The sequence below is a fragment of the Pseudophryne corroboree genome, chromosome 2, assembly GCF_028390025.1.
Source record: "Pseudophryne corroboree isolate aPseCor3 chromosome 2, aPseCor3.hap2, whole genome shotgun sequence".
Lineage (NCBI taxonomy): Eukaryota > Metazoa > Chordata > Amphibia > Anura > Myobatrachidae > Pseudophryne > Pseudophryne corroboree.
The window spans coordinates 315792309-315812589 of NC_086445.1; the positions used below are offsets into that span (position 1 = coordinate 315792309).

Sequence of the window (20281 nt, forward strand, 5' to 3'; positions counted from 1 at the left end):
GTCTCTGGGACCTCGTATCCACAGCAACAGCTGGGAAGAAATTTTTTTACCTCAGGTTTCCTCACAGCCTAAGAAAGCACCGTATTTTCAAGTACAGTCCTTTCGGCTTCAGAAAAGCAAGCGGGTCAAAGGCGCTTCCTTTCTGCACAGAGACAAGGGAAGAAGGAAAAAGCTGCACCAGGCAGCCAGTTCCCAGGATCAAAAAATCTTCCCCCGCTTCCTCTGAGTCCACCGCATGACGCTGGGGCTCCACAGGTGGAGACAGGTGCGGTGGGGGCGCATCTCGGGAACTTCAGGGACCAGTGGGCTTGCCCACAGGTGGATCCCTAGGTTCTGCAAGTAGTATCACAGGGATACAGGCTGGAGTTCGAGGCGACTCCCCCTCGCCGTTACCTCACATCAGCCTTGCCTGCTGCCGTCGGAGAAAGGTAGTACTGGCGGCAATTCACAAGCTGTACTTCCAGCAGGTGAAATCAAGGTACCCCTCCTTCAACAGGGCCGGGGTTACTATTCCAAAATGTTGTGGTACCGAAACCAGACGGTTCGGTGAGACCCATTCTAAAATTGAAATCCTTGAACACTTTTATACGAAGGTTCAAGTTCAAAATGGAATCGCTCAGGGCGATTATTGCAAGCCTGGAGAATTTCATTGTATCACTGGACATCAAGGATGCTTACCTGCATGTCCCTATTTACCCTCTTCACCAGGAGTACCTCAAAATTGTGGTACAGGATTGTCATTACCAATTCCAGACGTTGCCGTTGGTCTGTCCCCGGCACCGAGGGTATTTACCAAGGTAATGGCCGAAATAATTATCCCGTACTTGGACGATCTCCTTATAAAGGCGAGGTCCAGGGAGCAGTTGTTCGTCAGAATAGCACTATCTCGGGAAGTGCTACAACAGCACGGCTGGATTCTGAATATTCCAAAGTCGCAGCTGGTTCCTACGACGCGTCTACTGTTCCTGGGTATGGTTCTGGACACAGAACAGGAAAAAAGGGTTTCTCCCGGAGGAGAAGTCCAAGGAGTTGTCGTCTCTAGACATAGACCTCCTAATACAAATACAGGTGTCGGTGCATCAATGCACGCGAGCCTTGGGAAAGATGGTAGCTTCTTACGAAGAAATTCCATTCGCCAGGTCCCATGCAAGGATCTTCCAGTGGGATCTGTTGGACAAGTGGTCCGGGTCGCATCTTCAGATGCATCGGCAGATAACCCTGTCTCCAAGGGCCAGGGTGTCGCTGTTGTGGTGGCTGCAGAGTGCTCATCTTCTAGGGGGCCGCAGATTCGGCATACAGGACTGGGTCCTGGTGACCACGGATGCCAGCCTTCGAGGCTGGGGGGCAGTCACACAGGGAAGAAACTTCCAAGGACTATGGAAAAGTCAGGAGACTTCCCTACACATAATTATTCTGGAACTAAGGGCCATTTACAATGCCCTAAGTCAGGCTAGACCCCTGCTTCAACACCGTCCGGTGCTGATCCAGTCAGACAACATCACGGCGGTCGCTCATGTAAACCGACAGGGCGGCACAAGAAGCAGGATGGCGATGGCAGAAGCCACAAGGATTCTCTGATGGGCGGAAAATCATGTGTTAGCACTGTCAGCAGTGTTCATTCCCGGAGTGGACAACTGGGAAGCAGACTTTATCAGCAGACACGACCTCCACCCGGGAGAGTGGGGACTTCATCCAGAAGTCTTCCAAATGATTGTACACCGTTGGGAAAGGCCACAGGTGGACATGATGGCGTCCCGCCTCAACAAAAAGCTACAAAGATATTGCGCCAGGTCAAGGGACCCTCAGGCGATAGCTGTGGACGCTCTGGTAACACCGTGGGTGTACCAGTAGGTGTATGTGTTCCCTTCTCTGCCTCTCTTACCCAGGGTAATGAGAATAATAAGAAGGAGAGGAGTAAGAACTATACTCATTGGTCCGGATTGGCCAAGAAGAGCTTGGTAACCAGAACTCCAAGAAATGATCTCAGAGGACCCATGGCCTCTGCCGCTCAGACAGGACCTGCTGCAGCAGGGGGCCTGTCTGTTCCAAGACGTACCGCGGCTGCGTTTGACGGCATGGCGGTTGAACGCCGGATCCTGAAGGAAAAGGGCATTCCGGAGGAAGTTATCCCTACGCTAATTAAAGCTAGGAAAGAAGTGAACGCAAACCATTATCACCGCATATGTTCAAGTCAGGAGACTTCCCTTCACATAAATATTCTGGAACTAAGGGCCATTTACAATGCCCTAAGTCAAGCAAAATCCCTGCTCCTACACCAGCCGGTGCTGATCCAGTCAGACAACATCACGGCAGTCGCCCATGTGAATCGACAGGGCGGCACAAGAAGCAGGATGGCAATGGCAGAAGCCACAAGGATTCTCCGATGGGCGGAAAATCATGTACTAGCACTGTCAGCAGTGTTCATCCCGGGAGTGGACAACTGGGAAGCAGACTTTCTCAGCAGGCACGACCTCCTCCCGGGAGAGTGGGGACTTCATCCAGAAGTCTTCCAAATGATTGTAAATCAGTGGGGTCGTCCACAGGTGGACATGATGGCGTCCCGCCTAAACAAAAAACTAGAGAGGTATTGCGCCAGGTCAACAGACCCTCAGGCGATAGCTGTGGACGCTCTAGTGACACCGTGGGTGTACCAGTCAGTTTATGTGTTCCCTCCTCTACCTCTCATACCAAAGGTATTGAGAATAATAAGAAAGCGAGGTGTAAACACAATTCTCGTGGTTCCGGATTGGCCAAGAAGAGCGTGGTACCCGGAACTTCAAGAGATGATCTCAGAGGACCCGTGGTCTCTGCCGCTCAGACAAGACCTGCTACAGCAGGGGCCCTGTCTGTTCCAAGACTTACCGCGGCTGCGTTTGACGGCATGGCGGTTGAACGCCGGATCCTGAAGGAAAAGGGCATTCCGGAGGAAGTTATCCCTACGCTAATTAAAGCTAGGAAAGAAGTGAACGCAAACCATTATCACCGCATATGGCGGAAATATGTTGCGTGCTGTGAGGCCCGGAAGGCCCCAAAGGAGGAATTTCAGCTAGGTCGATTTCTGCACTTCCTACAGTCAGGGGTGACTATGGGCCTAAAATTGGGTTCCATTAAGGTCCAGATTTCGGCTCTATCGATTTTCTTCCAAAAATAGAACTGGCTTCACTGCCTGAAGTTCAGACTTTTGTTAAGGGAGTGCTGCATAGTCAGCCCCCGTTTGTGCCTCCAGTGGCACCGTGGGATCTCAACGTGGTGTTGGATTTCCTGAAGTCGCATTGGGTCGAGCCACTTAAGTCCGTGGAGCTAAAATACCTCACGTGGAAAGTGGTCATGCTGTTGGCCTTGGCGTCGACCAGGCGTGTATCAGAATTGGCGGCTTTGTCATGCAAAAGCCCTTATCTAATTTTTTATATGGATAAGGCGGAATTGAGGACTCGTTCCCAATTCCTTCCTAAGGTGGTATCAGTTTTCATGTGAACCAACCTTTTGTGGTGCCTGCGGCTACTTGGGACTTGGAGGATTCCAAGTTACTGGACGTAGTCAGGGCCCTGAAAAGTATATGTTTCCAGGACGGCTGGAGTCAGGAAAACTGACTCGCTATTTATCCTGTATGCACCCAACAAGCTGGGTGCTCCTGCTTCTAAGCAGACTGTTGCTCGCTGGATCTGTAGCACGATTCAAGTTGCACATTCTGCGGCTGGACTGCCGCTGCCTAAATCTGTAAAAGCCCATTCCACGAGGAAAGTGCGCTCTTCTTGGGCGGCTGCCCGAGGGGTCTCGGCTTTACAACTTTGCCGAGCTGTTACTTGGTCGGGTTCAAACATTTTTGCAAGAGTCTACAAGTTTGATACCCTGGCTGAGGAGGACCTAGAGTTTGCTCATTCGGTGCTGCAGAGTCATCCGCACTCTCCCACCCGTTTGGGAGCTTTGGTATAATCCCCATGGTCCTTACGGAGTCCCAGCATCCACTTAGGACGTCAGAGAAAATAAGATTTTACTCACCGGTAAATCTATTTCTCGTAGTCCGTAGTGGATGCTGGGCGCCCATCCCAAGTGCGGATTGTCTGCAATACTTGTTTATAGTTATTGCCTAACTAAAGGGTTATTGTTGAGCCATCTGTTGAGAGGCTCAGGTATGTTTCATACTGTTAACTGGGTATAGTATCACGAGTTATACGGTGTGATTGGTGTGGCTGGTATGAGTCTTACCCGGGATTCAAAATCCTTCCTAATTGTGTCAGCTCTTCCGGGCACAGTATCCTAACTGAGGTCTGGAGGAGGGTCATAGTGGGAGGAGCCAGTGCACACCGGGTAGTCCTAAAGCTTTCTTTAGTTGCGCCCAGTCTCCTGCGGAGCCGCTATTCCCCATGGTCCTTACGGAGTCCCAGCATCCACTACGGACTATGAGAAATAGATTTACCGGTGAGTAAAATCTTATTTTTTTTCCTTTTTTTATATACAGATACTCCCCCCAAAAATTGCAATTATTTGCACTTCTACTGACGCGAGATGACCCTATTCCAGAGTACTTTTTCTTTGACTTTGTTACAATTTCCTTCATTGTGTTATATATATTTTTTTAAATTTTGAATCTCCGTTCTCAAATAGTGTGCTAGGTACTTGGGGTTAGTAATATAGTTGCAAAGCAATGGGTATAAAGGACCTTTATATTTATTTATTTATTTATATTTATATTTATATTTCTGCACTCTTAGCAGAAACTGTGACTGAAAAAAATCTCAGCTGGAGGCCGCCCAATGCAGGGCAAAGCCGCCCAGCATGAGAAGGTCCACCCTGCCATGCGTTCTTAATCTAATTATGAACATACTGCAATCAGATTGCGATTGCATGAAAACTATTGTTGACTCCTGCCATCGCAGCCTAGCTGCGAAGGCAGTCGCTCCGCCGTTCATTTTTAATCAGAGTGGCTGCTTGTGACGTCACACAGCCACCACGGAAACTGCGCTGACTCGCCCCTATTTCCACAATGCCGTGTCCCCGCCCTGTGAACACTTCTGCCTGTCAATCAGCGCACGCATAGAAAGGGACCTGAGTATGGGAAAATGCGGACCTGAATGAGGGCCAAAGTACTGTTTAACCTGGATTGTGTATGTTTTCCGCAACTTTGCATCTTTGTTTACTTACAGATGCATCCTCATACACTATAGCTGTAGTCTCGCAAAACAGCCCCTTTTGGCGCACCAGGTCCTGTGAGATTCTGTATGTAACTGCGACTGTATTTGCATACATAATGCTATGTTACAGTCTTTTCCTGGGAAAACACTAATGTTTCATTTTGGATGCAGATAGAGCCGCTATTACACACACAATATAGGCATGTTACATATCATTTTAATCAGCAGAAGCTGCTTGTGTATTCTATTAATCCAAGATGCATTTGTGCTGCAAAATACGCTCTGCTCTGCAGAGTCCAGCCACGGCATGGGGCTACTTGAAGGGCTGTTCAGGGTGACTGCATCAAGGATGTAAGGGGACACATCTGTACATGCTTTTGTGATGGCGCTCCCTTTTTGGCACCGTTCACGTTCTCCCCAGAACACTAAAAATTGAGGTTACATAATAGCTTAGTGCAGCGGTTCCCCAACTCAGTTCTCAGGCACCCTAACAGTCCAGGTTTTAGGGCTATCCATGTTTGCACAGATGGTATAATCAAACTAACTTAGGTACTAATTAAGTCACCCGTGCTTAAGCATGGACATCCTTAAAACGTGGACTGTTAGTTTGCCTTGAGGACTGAGTCTGGGAAGCACTGGCTTAGTGTCTAGTTTTATGGCAAGGGATATGTATTGTAACATAGAATTTGACAGCAGTTAACAACCGATTGGCCAATCTAGTCTGCCTTAAACACATGTACACGCGCACACTTACAGACTAGGGTTACATTTTTTGTCAGGAACCATTTAACCTTCCTGTGCCTGGAGGAAACCCACGCAAGTGCGGGAGAATATACAAACTCCACACAGCTAGGGCCATGGTGGGAACTGAAACCATGACCTTAGTACTGTCATCGATAGGGCATTACATACAGTAATTACAGATGTTGCCAGGCCCAGAAAAGTCTAAACATATGACCAAGAGCATGCAGAGAGGTGGCTAACGACTCCTTACAATTGCTCGTAGCCTGCCCTGATATAATCTAACCTGTGTCTGCCTCGTATTATCCTGAGTTATGCAGAAGTGCAAAAAATTGCTGGTTTATGTCCCTTGAAGATGAGCTTGTATATGAGCCACAATATAAACAAACTTAATTGGCAAAAAGTAACCATTGGTCAAATACTACAAATGATCTGGTTAAAACATTACAAACCGTCAATAACAGGTTAATATATAGAAGTGGGATCTGCCATTATGGTAGCATTTTCTACATAAAGAATTGTTGCTATGTTTTATTGAATGTTTTAGAAAAATAAATGGTAAACGATTACTTGAAGACTGCACCTATTTCAGTGAAGAACACATCCTTCTAGCTGACCTATTATACTGAATGTGAGGAAAATAAATTTGTTGTCACACTCAAGTTACAACCTGTTCATAGACAGATTGTTTAGTCTGCAAAATGATGTGTAACTGTTAGTCTTGCACAAAAAGTTCTTAGCTTTCTTCCTTAATGACTTGCAAAATAAAGGGAGCAGATAGTACAAGAAGCTGTGCAAGCACAGAGTGTGTATACTGTATGTATGTAAACATGTACCTCATTAAAGTGGATCCTTTTTTTAATTATTTTTTAAAGTTGAATAAATATATACTGTTTAAGCACAAACATTTACTAAACTTGAGTGTAATATCCTATATCCTATTATGTTGCATTGATACATAAATTAAGACAGCAGGATACATTGGTTTCCATAAGAAAACATTGGGGTGTAGAGTGGATCTTGATCCAGAGGCACCAACAGGTTAAAGGGTATATTCAGTTGATGTCTGATCCATTCCGACATTCATTTGTCGGAATGGATCCGACCTGGCCTATTCAATGGACATCTCAATTCGACTTTTACAAAAGTCGTATTGAGATGTGGGGGGGGAGACGGGGGTGACCCGCGCTACAGCAGCAGCCGCTGCTGTAGCGAAGCTCTCCCCCGTCCCTCCTGTCTCGCAGCTGCCGCTCCGTCCCCCGTCACAGCTGCCGCTCCGTCCCCCGTCACAGCTGCCGCTCCGTCCCGCTCCCCGTCTCCCCCTTTCACACAGCCGCCGCTCAGGAGACCTCGCTTGCTGGAGCCGGGTGGACGCTGCTGTGAGCGGCGGCTGTCCTCCAGCGCTGCTCACCCCGTCCCCGCCTCGGCTCTCCCCCTCTCCTTCTGTAATCCCTCATCTCAGTCCGACATTTTTTTCATGTCGGACTGAGATGGTCGAAAAGGGGGCCAAAACCTGTCTGTTTTGGCCCTGTTTTCGACACAAGCACATGGATCGGCAGCTATTCCGCCGATCCACGTGCTTTTCGACAAGTCGAATTCATCGACTTGTCGAAAAATTTGGGGATATATTGAATAGGTCGAATCACGATTCGACCTTAAAAATTTAAAAACTGCTGTCTTTTCGACAGACGGCAGCTTTTGACTTCAATTGAATATACCCCTAAAGCTTTAGGCTGTCACAGGATGCATTGGGGCCTCCTCTATAAACCCCGCCTCCAGGCACTGGAGCTCCATTTCGAGTTGGTGCCTGCAGCATCAGGTCACCTAACAGGAGGGCTGCGCTAGGCAGCCCTGAAAAAGCTTCTAAGAAGATTTCTCCTCTAGGCTGTCAGCACTGTATGTCAGGGTGACACTTCAGTGCTGCAGCTCCATCACCTCCCAAGCGGCGTCGCATACTCCATTTTTTTTCTGGTAAAAAAACAATATATTTTTCATGCAGAAACACACAGATCTGCAACATTTCATAGATCCTATTTGTTTTCACGGCAGCGATCGTGGGAAAATAGATTTCTTATTTTGGATTTGGTTTTGTATGCCTGAGGCAGGCAAAGAAACTCCCAGATAAGTGACTGCTTTGGGGATAATTGGATAGCCTTGGGTGAGGTAATTAGCCATGGTAATTTTTCGCGGCTAATAGGACAACTGTGTGGATGCGCCTTAAACACTGGATGAGTAACATTCAGTGTTTTTAGCTTCCAAAGACCATTTGTGCCCTAGACAGATGCCTATGTTCCTCTAATGCTAGCACCAGAGGTGTATCGTGGAGCCATGGCACCAAGAGCAGGCTCATGTCACAGTGCCCCCACCCCACATACATATATAGGTCCCCACAGAGGAATAAAATACACAATAAGCCCCCACAGAGGAATAAAACACACGCCCTGACAGGGAAAAAATAAAATTACACACATTGGCCCCTACCAGGTGGGAAAACACACACATTGGCTTACACAAAAAATTAGACACCTAGATTCAATGATTGCTCCCACAGCAGAAAACATTAACATATTGATTCATTGCCCCCACAGCCAGGGAAAAAATATGAAACATTGATTCCCCCAGCACCCTACAGAAGGCTAACCTTACGTGCTGGGCTGTCACAGATAGCAGCAGAGCCAATCGCAGACGACCAGCCTTCAGTTGCTCCAGAAAGTCCAGACCAATGAGTGCCTTCCTCCAAAGAGTCCAGACCATGCCAGTGGGTTGGATCTTGGTCTCACTCCCTCACTGTCCTTAGCCCTCGCCGTCCTCCGCTCCCATCACCTTCCTCAGTCCTTCAACACTGTTCTCAGCCCATCATCACCTTTCTCAGCTGCTGCCTCCATCACCTTTCTCAGCTGCTGCCTCCATCACCTTTCTCAGCTGCTGCCTCCATCACCTTTCTCAGCCGCTGTCCCCATCACCTTTCTCAGCCACTGCCCCATCACCACCTTCAGCATTCAGCCCACAGCCGCTTCCTCAGCCCATCACCATCCTCAGCCCACAGTCCCATCACCTTCTTCGGCACCATCCTCAGCCCCATCACCTGGCTCAGCCCCATCACCTTCCTCAGCCTCAGCCCCATCACCTTCCTCAGCCCCAGCCCTATAACCTTCCTCAGACACAGCCCCATCACCTTCCTCAGCCACAGCCCCTTTCTCAGCCCCATCTCCATCACCTTTCTCAGCCATCATCAGCCCCATCTCCCATCACCTTCCTCGGCACCCCAACCCCCATCACCTTCCTCGGCACCCCAACCCCCATCACCTTCCTCGGCTCCAACCCCTATCACCTTCCTCGGCTCCAGCCCCCATCTCCTTCCTCGACCCCAGCCCCCATCTCCTTCCTCGGCCCCAGCCCCCATCACCTTCCTCGGCCCCATCATCATCCTTTTACAACAGTCCCATCACCTTCCACAGCCCCCTGGCCCATCACCTTCCACCGCAGTCTGCAACCTGCTTCAGCACGATGTGACCTATGACTTTGCACCGCTGACTGTAGGGTCATGCCCGGCCAGGCTGCAAGTGAGCTGCATCGTGGGTAAGGGTCCTGGCAGCAGCTCATGCACCCTATGGTATTTTCGGCGCATAGAGCTCACGCTCCACCAGAACCGCCCTCCCTACACCTCTGGCTAGCACCTGCTCTATTTATACACAATACTTCGCTTGTGCTTTACAACACTTTCAGTGTACATTTTTACGTTTATTATACGGAAGTTTTATGAAAAAAATAATTCTATTTTCATGTAGGTTTGAGGACCGGACTATGGATAAATTTATACAAAAGTTGGGGTTAAGGAAAAATTTAGAAGCCTCCTATTTTGTGCACAAAAATGTGCAGTGTCCATTAGTAAGAGAGATGGGCTATTATGCAAAAGATATTGGCTTAAATTAACTGCAGTCTACTCAGCTGTTATCGCACATTATAGCAGTGCCATTATACTGATGCCTCAGCTTTATATATGTCTCCTCTGTGTAATAATATTATCATACTATTACTCACACATACTAGTTTTGCCCCCTCCATATACTAGTGCCTCCACAGGAGCAACTTGTTGTAACGTTAATCTACTAATAGAGCATAGACAAGCACAAGGGTTTTTTTTGTTGACTGGAAACCCCCCCCTTCTGGTCCACACTTTGACCACAATAGCAATAGCGTGTTTATCATTTTACTAGAGCTGCATGTATTACAGATCTCCTCCGTATCACAAATTAAATCATAAGTACTACCTGTGAATCTTTTAAAATGTGTCGGCAAGTAAAGAATACACACATGCTCCCCAACTGTGAGATCTGAAAAACATGCACTGTTAGGAGTACACTGCTATAGGTCATCAGTATTGTTAATACTGTATAACATACACTGTGCAGTGTATAAGGAGACCATTTTGTACATATATGTCCAAGTTCTTCCACCACTCCTCCAGACTCCCAGAATTGCGCAAGTGCTCCACAGAGCAGGGAACATAGATTGTGAAATGGTGTCCACATCCAGAAAAAAACAACCATTCAGCGAATGCGGGCAGTCCCTACTGTCACATCTAACAGTGTACGGTGATCGCTGGCCCTGTATACAGTATGTCTGTTATATTACATACACTGCACTTTGTATGAGGCGGGCTATATCGTCTGTTACATACCAATTATGCCCTCTTCATGGGGGGGCCACACTCACTCTAAAGTCAAAAAGTGGGAAACCCCACTCTGGAAATCCTGTGTTTGCCCCTGTAGAGTATAGACGATACATTCATTTATGTGCCTATATGTGGTTTTCTTTTTATCTATAGTGTCTTTTTCTAATATTTAACGTACAGTAGGCACACTCCATTTAAAGACGGAAAAAGGTGCTTATTCCATTTTTCATGTTTTAGATGGAGAGTTCCTGTCACTGCTCTATGACTTTCATTACTTCACCCGCTGGCAAAAACAGAGCAATCAATCTGATGTAAGTGTGAATCAAAATATTCTAATATTTATATCCCAATTTTTATTCTATTTTGCAGTCTGAATTACAGACTGCATAAGGGATCAGAATGTCCAGTTAAGATAGTTCAGTACTGTTAATACATATTTAGCAGGGAATGTAAGTTAGAATCCCAAAGGTGAGTGTGAAGGTTAGGCAATAGGCGGAGGGTTAGGCTGCACTAGGGGATGGTTAGGGTTAGGCTGCGTGAGGGGTGGGTCTGCATTGTGACCATCGGGATTCATCTGTCTGTATTCTGACCGCCAGTATTTCGTACCAAACTTATTTAGCAGACATCACATTGGCCAACGAATAACAAACTAGTTAAACAAGTGTTAGTAAATTTTTACTATTTATTGACCATTTCATTATATTATTGTGTTCACAGTATGGCAGTTTTTTCTGTAAAGACACACACTGCTGTTGGGAGTCCCCATAAAGGAGAAACCAATATGCTGTGGAGAATGTGGCTGATTGACCTGACAGAGGAGGCGGCTGGTGTGTGTGTGTGTGTGTGTGTGTGTGTGTGTGTGTGTGTGTGTGTGTGTGTGTGTGTGTGTGTGTGTGCCTTTAAAGCCTGCTGGAAGAGAGGAACTTTATTACATAAAGCCGCTTTATGATGAGTTCGGAGGTGTCATTAAGAAAATGCCTGTTTATGTAGTCTGCTTAGCCATTATGTATGTATGTGTGTATGTATATATATATAAATATATATATATGGAAGGGGGGATAGGGGGACAGCGACCAACGGTGTCTGAGTACATGTATATCAATATGAAGATACGGCATGATAAAATATAACAAAAAATGTATTTAGGTAGATGTATAAAATTATATACTAAGGTGGGATAAAAAATGGAGGGTACAGAGTATTTCAGTACTAGGTAAAAGCTAGAACCATAAAACATGAAAATATAAAAACCAAGATATAAAACGTTAATAAAATTCTGGGATAAGAGAGCGCTGCTTATCTTTAAAAGTGGAGAGTCAAACGTGATACATCCAATGCGTTTCATCCACAAGACTTCATCAAGGTGTACCTCAGTAAAGCGCTGCGGAATGTGTGTGCTATATAAATAACTGGTAAGAAAATATATGTATGTGTACTGTACGGATGGTGTAATGGTTAGAATTACTGCCTCACAGCACTGAGGTTATGGGTTCGATTCTAACCATGGCTCTAACTGTACCTGTGCGGAGTTTGTATATTCTCCCTGTACTTACGTGGGTTTCCTCCGGGTACTCTGGTTTCCTTCCAAAGTCCAAAAATATGCTGGTAGGTCAATTGGATCCCAACACAAATTAACCCTAGTATGAATGTGTGCTTGTGTACATGTGGTAGGGAATATAGGTGGTCATTCCGTGTTGATCGCTATCTGCATTTGTTCGCTGCGCAGCGATCAGGCTAAAAAACGGCAGTTCTGCGCATGCGCGACGTACGGGCACAATGAACGATGCAGTTTTGCACAGGGTCTAGCGAAGCATTTCAGTAGCATTGGTTGCTGCAGAGTAATTGACATGAAGTGGGAGTTTCTGGGTGGCAACTGACCGTTTTCAGGGAGTGTTTGAAAAAAACGCAGGCGTGGCTGGGCGAACGCTGGGCGGGTGTGTGATGTCAAATCCGGAACTGAATAGTCTGAAGTGATCGCAAGCGCCGAGTAGGTTTTGAGCTACTCTGAAATTACACAATTTTTTTTTGCAGGGTCTCTGCGATAAAAACATTTGCACTTCTGCTAAGGTAAAATACACTCCCAGTGGGCGGCGGCATAGCGTTTGAACGGCTGCTAAAAGCTGCTAGCGAGCGATCAACTCGGAATGACCCCATAGATTGTAAGCTCCACTGGGGCAGGAACCGATGTGAATGGCCAAATATTTTCTGTAAAGCGCTGCGGTATATGTGTGCGCTATATAAATAACTGGTAATAAATAAATGAGCCATAACATTATCTGACCGGTAAAGTGAATAACATTGATTATCTCATTACAATGGCACCTTTCAACAGGTGGGATATATTAGACAGCAAGTGAACTGTCTGTTTTTGACGTTGATGTGTTGAAAGCAGGAAAAATGGGCAAAAGTGATCCAAAAAGGACACAGGGTCATGGGTGTCCAAGTCTCATTGATGCACACATGAGTGAAGGCTGGGTGGTCTTCTGTATGCCGGCAGTCGGGCTCCCGGCGCTCAGTATACCGGCGCCGGGAGCCCGACCGCCGGCATACCGACACTTATTTTCCCTTGTGGGGGTCCACGACCCCCATAGAGGGAGAATAAAATAGTGTGGCGCGCGTAGCGTGCCACCGTGCCGTAGCGTGGCGAGCGCAGCGAGCCCGCAAGGGGCTCATTTGCGCTCGCCACACTGTCGGTAAGCCGGCGGTCGGGCTCCCGGCGCTGGTATGCTGGTCGCCGGGAGCCCGACCGCCGGCCAGCCGTAGTGAACCCTGAAGGCTAGTCCATCCGGTCCAGTCCCACAGAAGAACTACTGTAGCACAAATTGCAGAAAAAGTTGATGGCTATGATAGGTGTCAGAGCACAGTGCATTGTAGCTTGCTTAGCTGGAGACCAGTCGGAGTGCCCATGCTATCCCGTGTTCACCTCCAATGCAATAGGCACTTGAGCACCAGAACTTGGACCATAGAGCACTGGAAGGTCATGTGAACGGCTGGGTTTCTTTTACATCATATGGACATATGGTATTGGTAGTCGTCCAGGGCAATATTTGTGTGGGGGCACCTGGACGTCCGATCCGGCTCTGGGTAATGTTCTACTGGGAAACATTAGGTCCTGGCATTCATGTGGATGTTGTTTTAAAGGTAGCTTTAAGAGGTCCAATTGAGCATCTGTGGGATGTGCTGGAAAAACAAGTCCGAGCCATGGAGGCCCCACCCTGCAACTACACTATATTAAGCAGGTTGTTTAAAGTTTTATCTGTGTGTATATATGTTACACCTTGACAAAGGTGCTTAGCACTCCGAAACGTTGGAATAACAAGTGACTTTCTAATACAGGTTGAGTATTTAATATCCAAATTATCCGAAATACGGACTTTTTTGTGCGAGAGTGAGACAGTGAAACCTTTGTTTTTTGATGGCTCAATGTACACAAACTTTGTTTAATACACAGTTATTAAAAATATTGTATTAAATGACCTTCAGGCTGTGTGTATAAGGTGTATATGAAACATAAATGTATTCTGTGCTTAGATTTAGGTCCCATCACCATGATATCTCATTATGGTATGCAATTATTCCAAAATACGGAAAAATCCAATATCCAAAATACCTCTGGTCCCAAACATTTTGAATAAGGGATACTCAACCTGTACAAACCTTTTGAAAGTCTTTCTTCATCTCGTCCAAGATGTGGCACTTAGTCCCAGTAACACCATAAACTACAGAAAGTGTTAAATCCATAGATGTAACGTTCTAACACCCAGACCTCTCCCATTCCAGCATCATTAAATTAAGGTGGGTGTCACTACTTTATTTTGTTTTATTTGAATTTGATCCTTTTCTATTCATAAAAAGTCCTAGGCGGGTATTTGACAAATACCGGAGAGAGAGAAAATGTGAGCACACACACACACCCACACACCCCAACCCACCCCGTGACCTCATAACAGTAATTTGTGATCTGGAAAACAGTCTTGGAATCATATCCTGGGAGTACACATTACATACTGTAGCTTGTGTATTTCCTGAAATTTTTATATACAGTTGCATGAAAAAGTATGTGAACCCTTGGATTGGTCATAAAATATGTTCTAATCTTCATCTTAGTCACAACAATAGACACACACACAGTCTGCTGAAACTAATACCTCACAAACAATTATATGTTCTCATGTTTTTATTGAACACACCATGTAAACATTCACAGTGCAGGGTGGACAAAGTATGTGAACCCTTGGATTTAATAACTGGTTGACCCTCCTTTGGCAGCAATAACCTCAACCCTACATTTCCTATAGTTGCATATCAGACCTGCACAACGGTCAGTGGGAATTTTGGACCATTCCTCTTTACAAAACTGTTTCAGTTCAGCAATATTCTTGGGTTGTCTGGTGTGAATTGCGCTCTCGAGGTCATGCCACAGCATGTCAATTGGGTTGAGGTCAGGACTCTGACTGGGCCACTCCGGAAGGTGTATTTTCTTCTGTTGAAGCCATTCTGTTGTTGGTCTACTTCTGTGCTTTGGGTCGTTTGTCCTGTTGCATCACCCATCTTCTGTTGAGCTTCAATTGGTGGACAGATGGCCTTATGTTCTCCTGCAAAATGTCTTGATAAACTTGGGAATTCATTTTTCCATCGATGATAGCAATCTGTCCAGGCCCTGAGGCAGCAAAGCAGCCCCAAACCAGTATGCCCCCTCACCATACTTCGCAGTTGGGATGAGGTTTTGATGATGTTGTGCTGTGCCTTTTTTTTCTCCACACATAGTGTTGTGTGTTCCTTCCAAACAACTCAAGTTTGGTTTCATCTGTCCACAGAATATTTTGCCAGTAGTGCTCTGGAACATTCAGGTGCTCTTTTGCAAACTTCAGACCTGCAGCAATGTTTTTTTTTTTTGGACAGCAGTGGCTTCTTCCGTGGTATCCTCCCATGAACTCCATTCTTGTTCAGTGTTTTACGTATGGTAGATTCGTCAACAGAGATGTTAGCATGTGCCAGAGATTTCTGTAAGTCTTTAGCTGACACTCTAGGATTCTTCTTCACCTCAATGAGCATTCTGCACTGTGCTCTTGCAGTCATCTTTACAGGACGCCCACTCCTAGGGAGAGTTGCAACAGTCCTGAACTTTCTCCATTTATAGAAAATTTGGCTTACCGTGGACTGATTAACATCAAGGCTTTTAGAGATACTTTTGTAACACTTTCCAGCTTTATGCAAGTTAACAATTCTTAATCGTAGGTCTTCTGAGAGCTCTTTTCTGCGAGGCATGGTTCACATCAGGCAATGCTTCTTGAGAATTGCAAACTCAAAACTGGTGTGTGTTTTTTATAGGGCAGGGCAGCTTTAACCAACACCTCCAATCTCGTCTCATTGATTGGGCTCCAGGTTGGCTGACTCAAATTAGCTCTTGGAGAAGTCATTAGACTAGGGGTTCACATACTTTATCCACCCTGCACTGTGAATGTGGGATTTCAGTGTACTTTGTAAGAAGAAATTGGCAGATAGTTCCATGCTTTAGTAAGTTCACAAAACTCTTAGTTTAAGTTCTAATATATTCTAATATCTACATAATTTTCAGCAATAAGTTAATTTACTGCTTAACACATACCTTGTATAGAAATACTATCTAAGGCACAGATTCTCAAACTCGGTCCTCAGGACCCCACACAGTGCATGTTTTCGCAAGTGAAATAATTAGCTCCACCTGTGGACCTCTTAAAATGTGTCAGTGAGTAATTAATACACCTGTGCACCTGCTGGGTTACCTGCAAAACATGCACTGTGTGGGGTCCTGAGGACCGAGTTTGAGAACCTGTGATCTAAGGCATACCTTCCACTATGCAAGATATAAAGCCTAAAATCTAGGAGCAAGTTCACATAAGGTCAGTTTTTGTAGCTATTTAAGTATTTTGGCCAGTGGTTTTGCAGCCTGTCTTTCAATAAAAATATGAGAACATGTAATTGTTTGTGTGGTATTAGTTTCAGCAGACTGTGTTTGTCTATTGTTGTGACTTAGATGAAGATCAGAACACATTTTATGACCAATTTATGCACAAATCCAGGAAATTCCAAAGGGTTCACATACTTTTTCTTGAAACTGTAATTGCTTTATTAACCTTTTCCTCCAGTGGTATGATCAATCTTTATCAAAGCCCGTGCTGTAAGTGGACACAGTTTTAAGGCTTTACACCAGATTTTATTAATATTTTTAGATTTTCATGACTTGGCTATATTACATAATGATAACACAAGTATAGGGGTATATGCAATTCCGGTCGAATTGTCGCGAAAGTCGAAAAACGGGGCATTTTCGACAAAAAAAAACCTGTCGAATTGGATTCGACCATGCAATACAGTACTTTTCGTCAAAATACCTGCCGTTTCAGATTCGACTTTTTGTAAGTCGACATTTTCAAAATTCGACATGTCTGCAATGGTCAAAATGCGGCTTTTCGACAAAAGTATATTCAATTGAAGATTGTCGATTCGACAACAGTGCTTTTCGACAGTAATTCCATCAATTTCATTCCGCCTCACTTTGCTGGCGGAATCTAATAAAAAAAATTAAAAACATGTTTTTGTTTTTTGTTTTTTTTATTGCTAATAGCATATCTATTTTTATTAGAAGGGATTATGTACTTGGATTGTCTATCTTTGACTCGCAAGTATTTTTTTATAGATTTTTAAAAAGAATATTTTTTTCTTCACTCTGCTGAGGGGAATGTACCCATGCTTCAACAGTTTTACCCAGGATACACTTCTGCAAAACCACTCCAGTATTGGACCAGTTTACCCCACTCCACCATGGATGTCCTACTTGTGATGTGGACCTGAACCACCGCCATGTTAGAGTCACTCTTTCAGGTGAGATGTATTGGCCAAAACGCCATCTTGTCTGAGTAACCTGTGTATATGCGCAGTGTTGCTGGGACCTTTTGTTCTTTCCCAGGGTGGAAGAAACACTCTCAAATTACCTCCTTATTCTCTTCCGCAGGTCTTGTGGAGTATCCTTCCCGATTTGCAGGAACCAGCGTGGATGAAGGGACCGGACAGTTCCCCTGCTGTACCATGGGTGACCTACTTGGGATGTGGACCTGAACCTCCGCCATGTTGCAGACATCCCCCCCCCCCTCAGGTGAGATGTATTGCCCAAAACTCCCTCTTGTCTAAAAGTAACCCAGGCATGTCCCAACTGCGGCCCTCCGGCATTTGCAAAACTGCATATCCAATCATGCCCTGACACAGCAATGCTTACGCTGTGTCAGGGCATGCTTGGATGTGTAGTTTCTCAAGTGCGGGAGGGTTGCATTTGGGACAAAGGCCAATGTAACCTGCTTGTGTTCAAGTGTTGCTTGTACCTTGTCTTTGGATGACACCATACTATTCTCTTCCACAGGTCTTGCGGAGTATCCTTCCCAAGGTGCAGCTACCAGCGTGGATGTCAAGGGACAAGACAGTCCCCCTGCTGTACCATGGGCAACCTACCATAATACCACTGCATCTCTGAAATACACTATTTTACATTTTATCAACTAATAATGTAAAGAAAAACCACACAAAACTTCTCATTTAAAAAATTTATTGAAGAATTGAAAAAAAAAATTTATTAAAAAAATAATGTAATAAAAACAAAAAAAGTAGTGTGTGTTCTTTACATTCTTTTCTTGTGTAGAGATCTGTGAAATAAAAAAAAATTCATATTAAGTAAAGACACTATTGATGTCATGTTCATTTCTTTCCCAAGAACATTTGTGGACCCATACAGCCCAGCATGACCCATTGCTGGACTGTTTTGTTCCCCAAGTGCAGGCGGTCCAAAGTGGCAGAGTGGTGTCAGTGGTCAGCACTTTGACACGCCTGCACTTGGGGAACCACACAGCCCAGCATGACCCATTGCTGGACTGTGTTGTTCCCCAAGTGCAGGCGGTCCAAAGTGGCAGAGTGGTGTCAGTGGTCAGCACTTTGACACGCCTGCACTTGGGGAACCACACAGCCCAGCATGACCCATTGCTGGACTGTGTTGTTCCCCAAGTGCAGGCGGTCCAAAGTGGCAGAGTGGTGTCAGTGGTCAGCACTTTGACACGCCTGCACTTGGGGAACCACACAGCCCAGCATGACCCATTGCTGGACTGTGTTGTTCCCCAAGTGCAGGCGGTCCAAAGTTTCTTGAATATATACATTGAAACATGGCTTTACTCACCTTGGTACGCACAACACGAACTACGCCGTCCACTTAAATTTTCCACCCAATCCTATGAAGAAGCCAAAAATAAACACTAGTGAATAGTAAATTCACACAACAGTGAAAGCCTATTTTACACCAATACAAAAAGGAGGTTTTTAAAAAAAAAAAAAAAAAGTGGTATCAGAATAGCTCTTTGGCCCATCATACATGTAACCACAAGGAGCTTTCATCAGTTACCACACGCGCCCGCATACATGCCCGCGCATGTATGTCTAGACATAAAGCTCCTTGGTAGTATCCGGTCGGGGGTGGGGGAGCCCAACACACATATAAGACAATATTAAGAAAATAAAAAAACTAATGGCAGGGGGAGAAAGGGAAACAAGAGTAAATAATAAAACAATACGACCGGGCTTATGGTGGTTGTTGGCCATCCGGATCCTCTTCTTCCTCTTGATGTGGCGTCGATGCCCTGGGCGGCTGTGGGGTGTGTTGAATTGGCTTCGGTGGCTGTGCTGGTGTAGACGTGGCAGCCGGTGGTGGAGGCATCTGGTAGGGGTGGTACATCCCTGTATATCCTTGGTACAGCTGTGACCGTCCATACCAGGATCGTGGTGGAGCAAGGGCAGGAGGCGTTGTGGTGGCGGATGTGGTGGTTCACCAGCGTGTTGTTGAGCTGGCTCTGGGAGCTTATCATAGATCATCTGTAGCGTTGTTGCGATGATCTGTTGGCTGGATGCGGAATGTCGATGGCTCTCCAACATGTTGTCAACGCTGTGTGCCAGGCATGATGTGTTGTCCACCAGCCGGTTGATGGATGTGGCCAGAACGTGAAGGATGTCCATAGTCTCCCTGTGATCTTCTCGTCTGGTCTTTTGCGTTTCTACCGTGCTGTCGGCAAGAGCCTTTTGCATGTCAACCAAACCGTTTGCCATCTTCTCCATTGTCTTCTCAATGGCGTCCAGTCTGGTTCCAACGACAACCCGAAAACTATCCTGGCTGACATTCATCTCTGCTGCAAGGGTGTTTACCCTCTGAATATTTGAGGGATCCTGCCCTTGCTGGACGTCTGCCACCAATTGCATTTGTGAAGCTGAAAAGAAAATTAGAAATTAGTATACACATTCATACATTTGTTTGAAGGCTCACAATTTGATAAATACTCACACAGGGATGTAGAAACAGCGGACTGCTGCACTTCCACCTCGTCGTCCGACGAATCCTGTAGGAGATCCGGCCTGAAGAAGGAACCAATCCCCGACGCAAGTCCGGCGACTCCCCCCCCCCCCCCCCCCCTCCCAAAACAAAATAAAAACCTTCTCCATCCGGTGGTGCCGCTGCTCCAGGAGCTTCACTTGTCCTCAATTCTGGAGACTTTTCAAGGGTATGGCTGGATACGTCTGCACGGCTGTCTTCAAACCCAAGAAAAGTCTCGTCCGTTAACCCTGTAGACTCAAACAGTTCGGGTGATGGGTCCACAATGGTACTGTCTTGTTGAGGTTCTTCGGTCACAGTCCCAGAGCTCCTGGAGAGATGACGAGCTGGTGA

The 20281-nt window shown here is 45.9% G+C and overlaps 1 protein-coding gene and 1 long non-coding RNA gene across 2 annotated transcripts in view; both read left to right on the forward strand.

Annotated features, from left to right (window-relative positions):
- The window catches only part of UCHL3 (ubiquitin C-terminal hydrolase L3), a gene marked incomplete at its 5' end in the record, with an annotated part of 156971 nt that overhangs the window by 116531 nt on the left and 20159 nt on the right, over positions 1 to 20281 (forward strand). Inside the window, one exon of the mRNA XM_063952949.1 lies at positions 10786 to 10859. Coding sequence (XP_063809019.1) covers positions 10786 to 10859 — 74 coding nt within the window. The remainder of the gene's footprint in view (positions 1 to 10785; positions 10860 to 20281) is intronic.
- LOC135050763 (uncharacterized) lies at positions 17233 to 18130 on the forward strand. Its single transcript, XR_010241797.1, has 3 exons — positions 17233 to 17412; positions 17543 to 17683; positions 17945 to 18130. It is a non-coding gene; the product is annotated as an uncharacterized LOC135050763 (long non-coding RNA).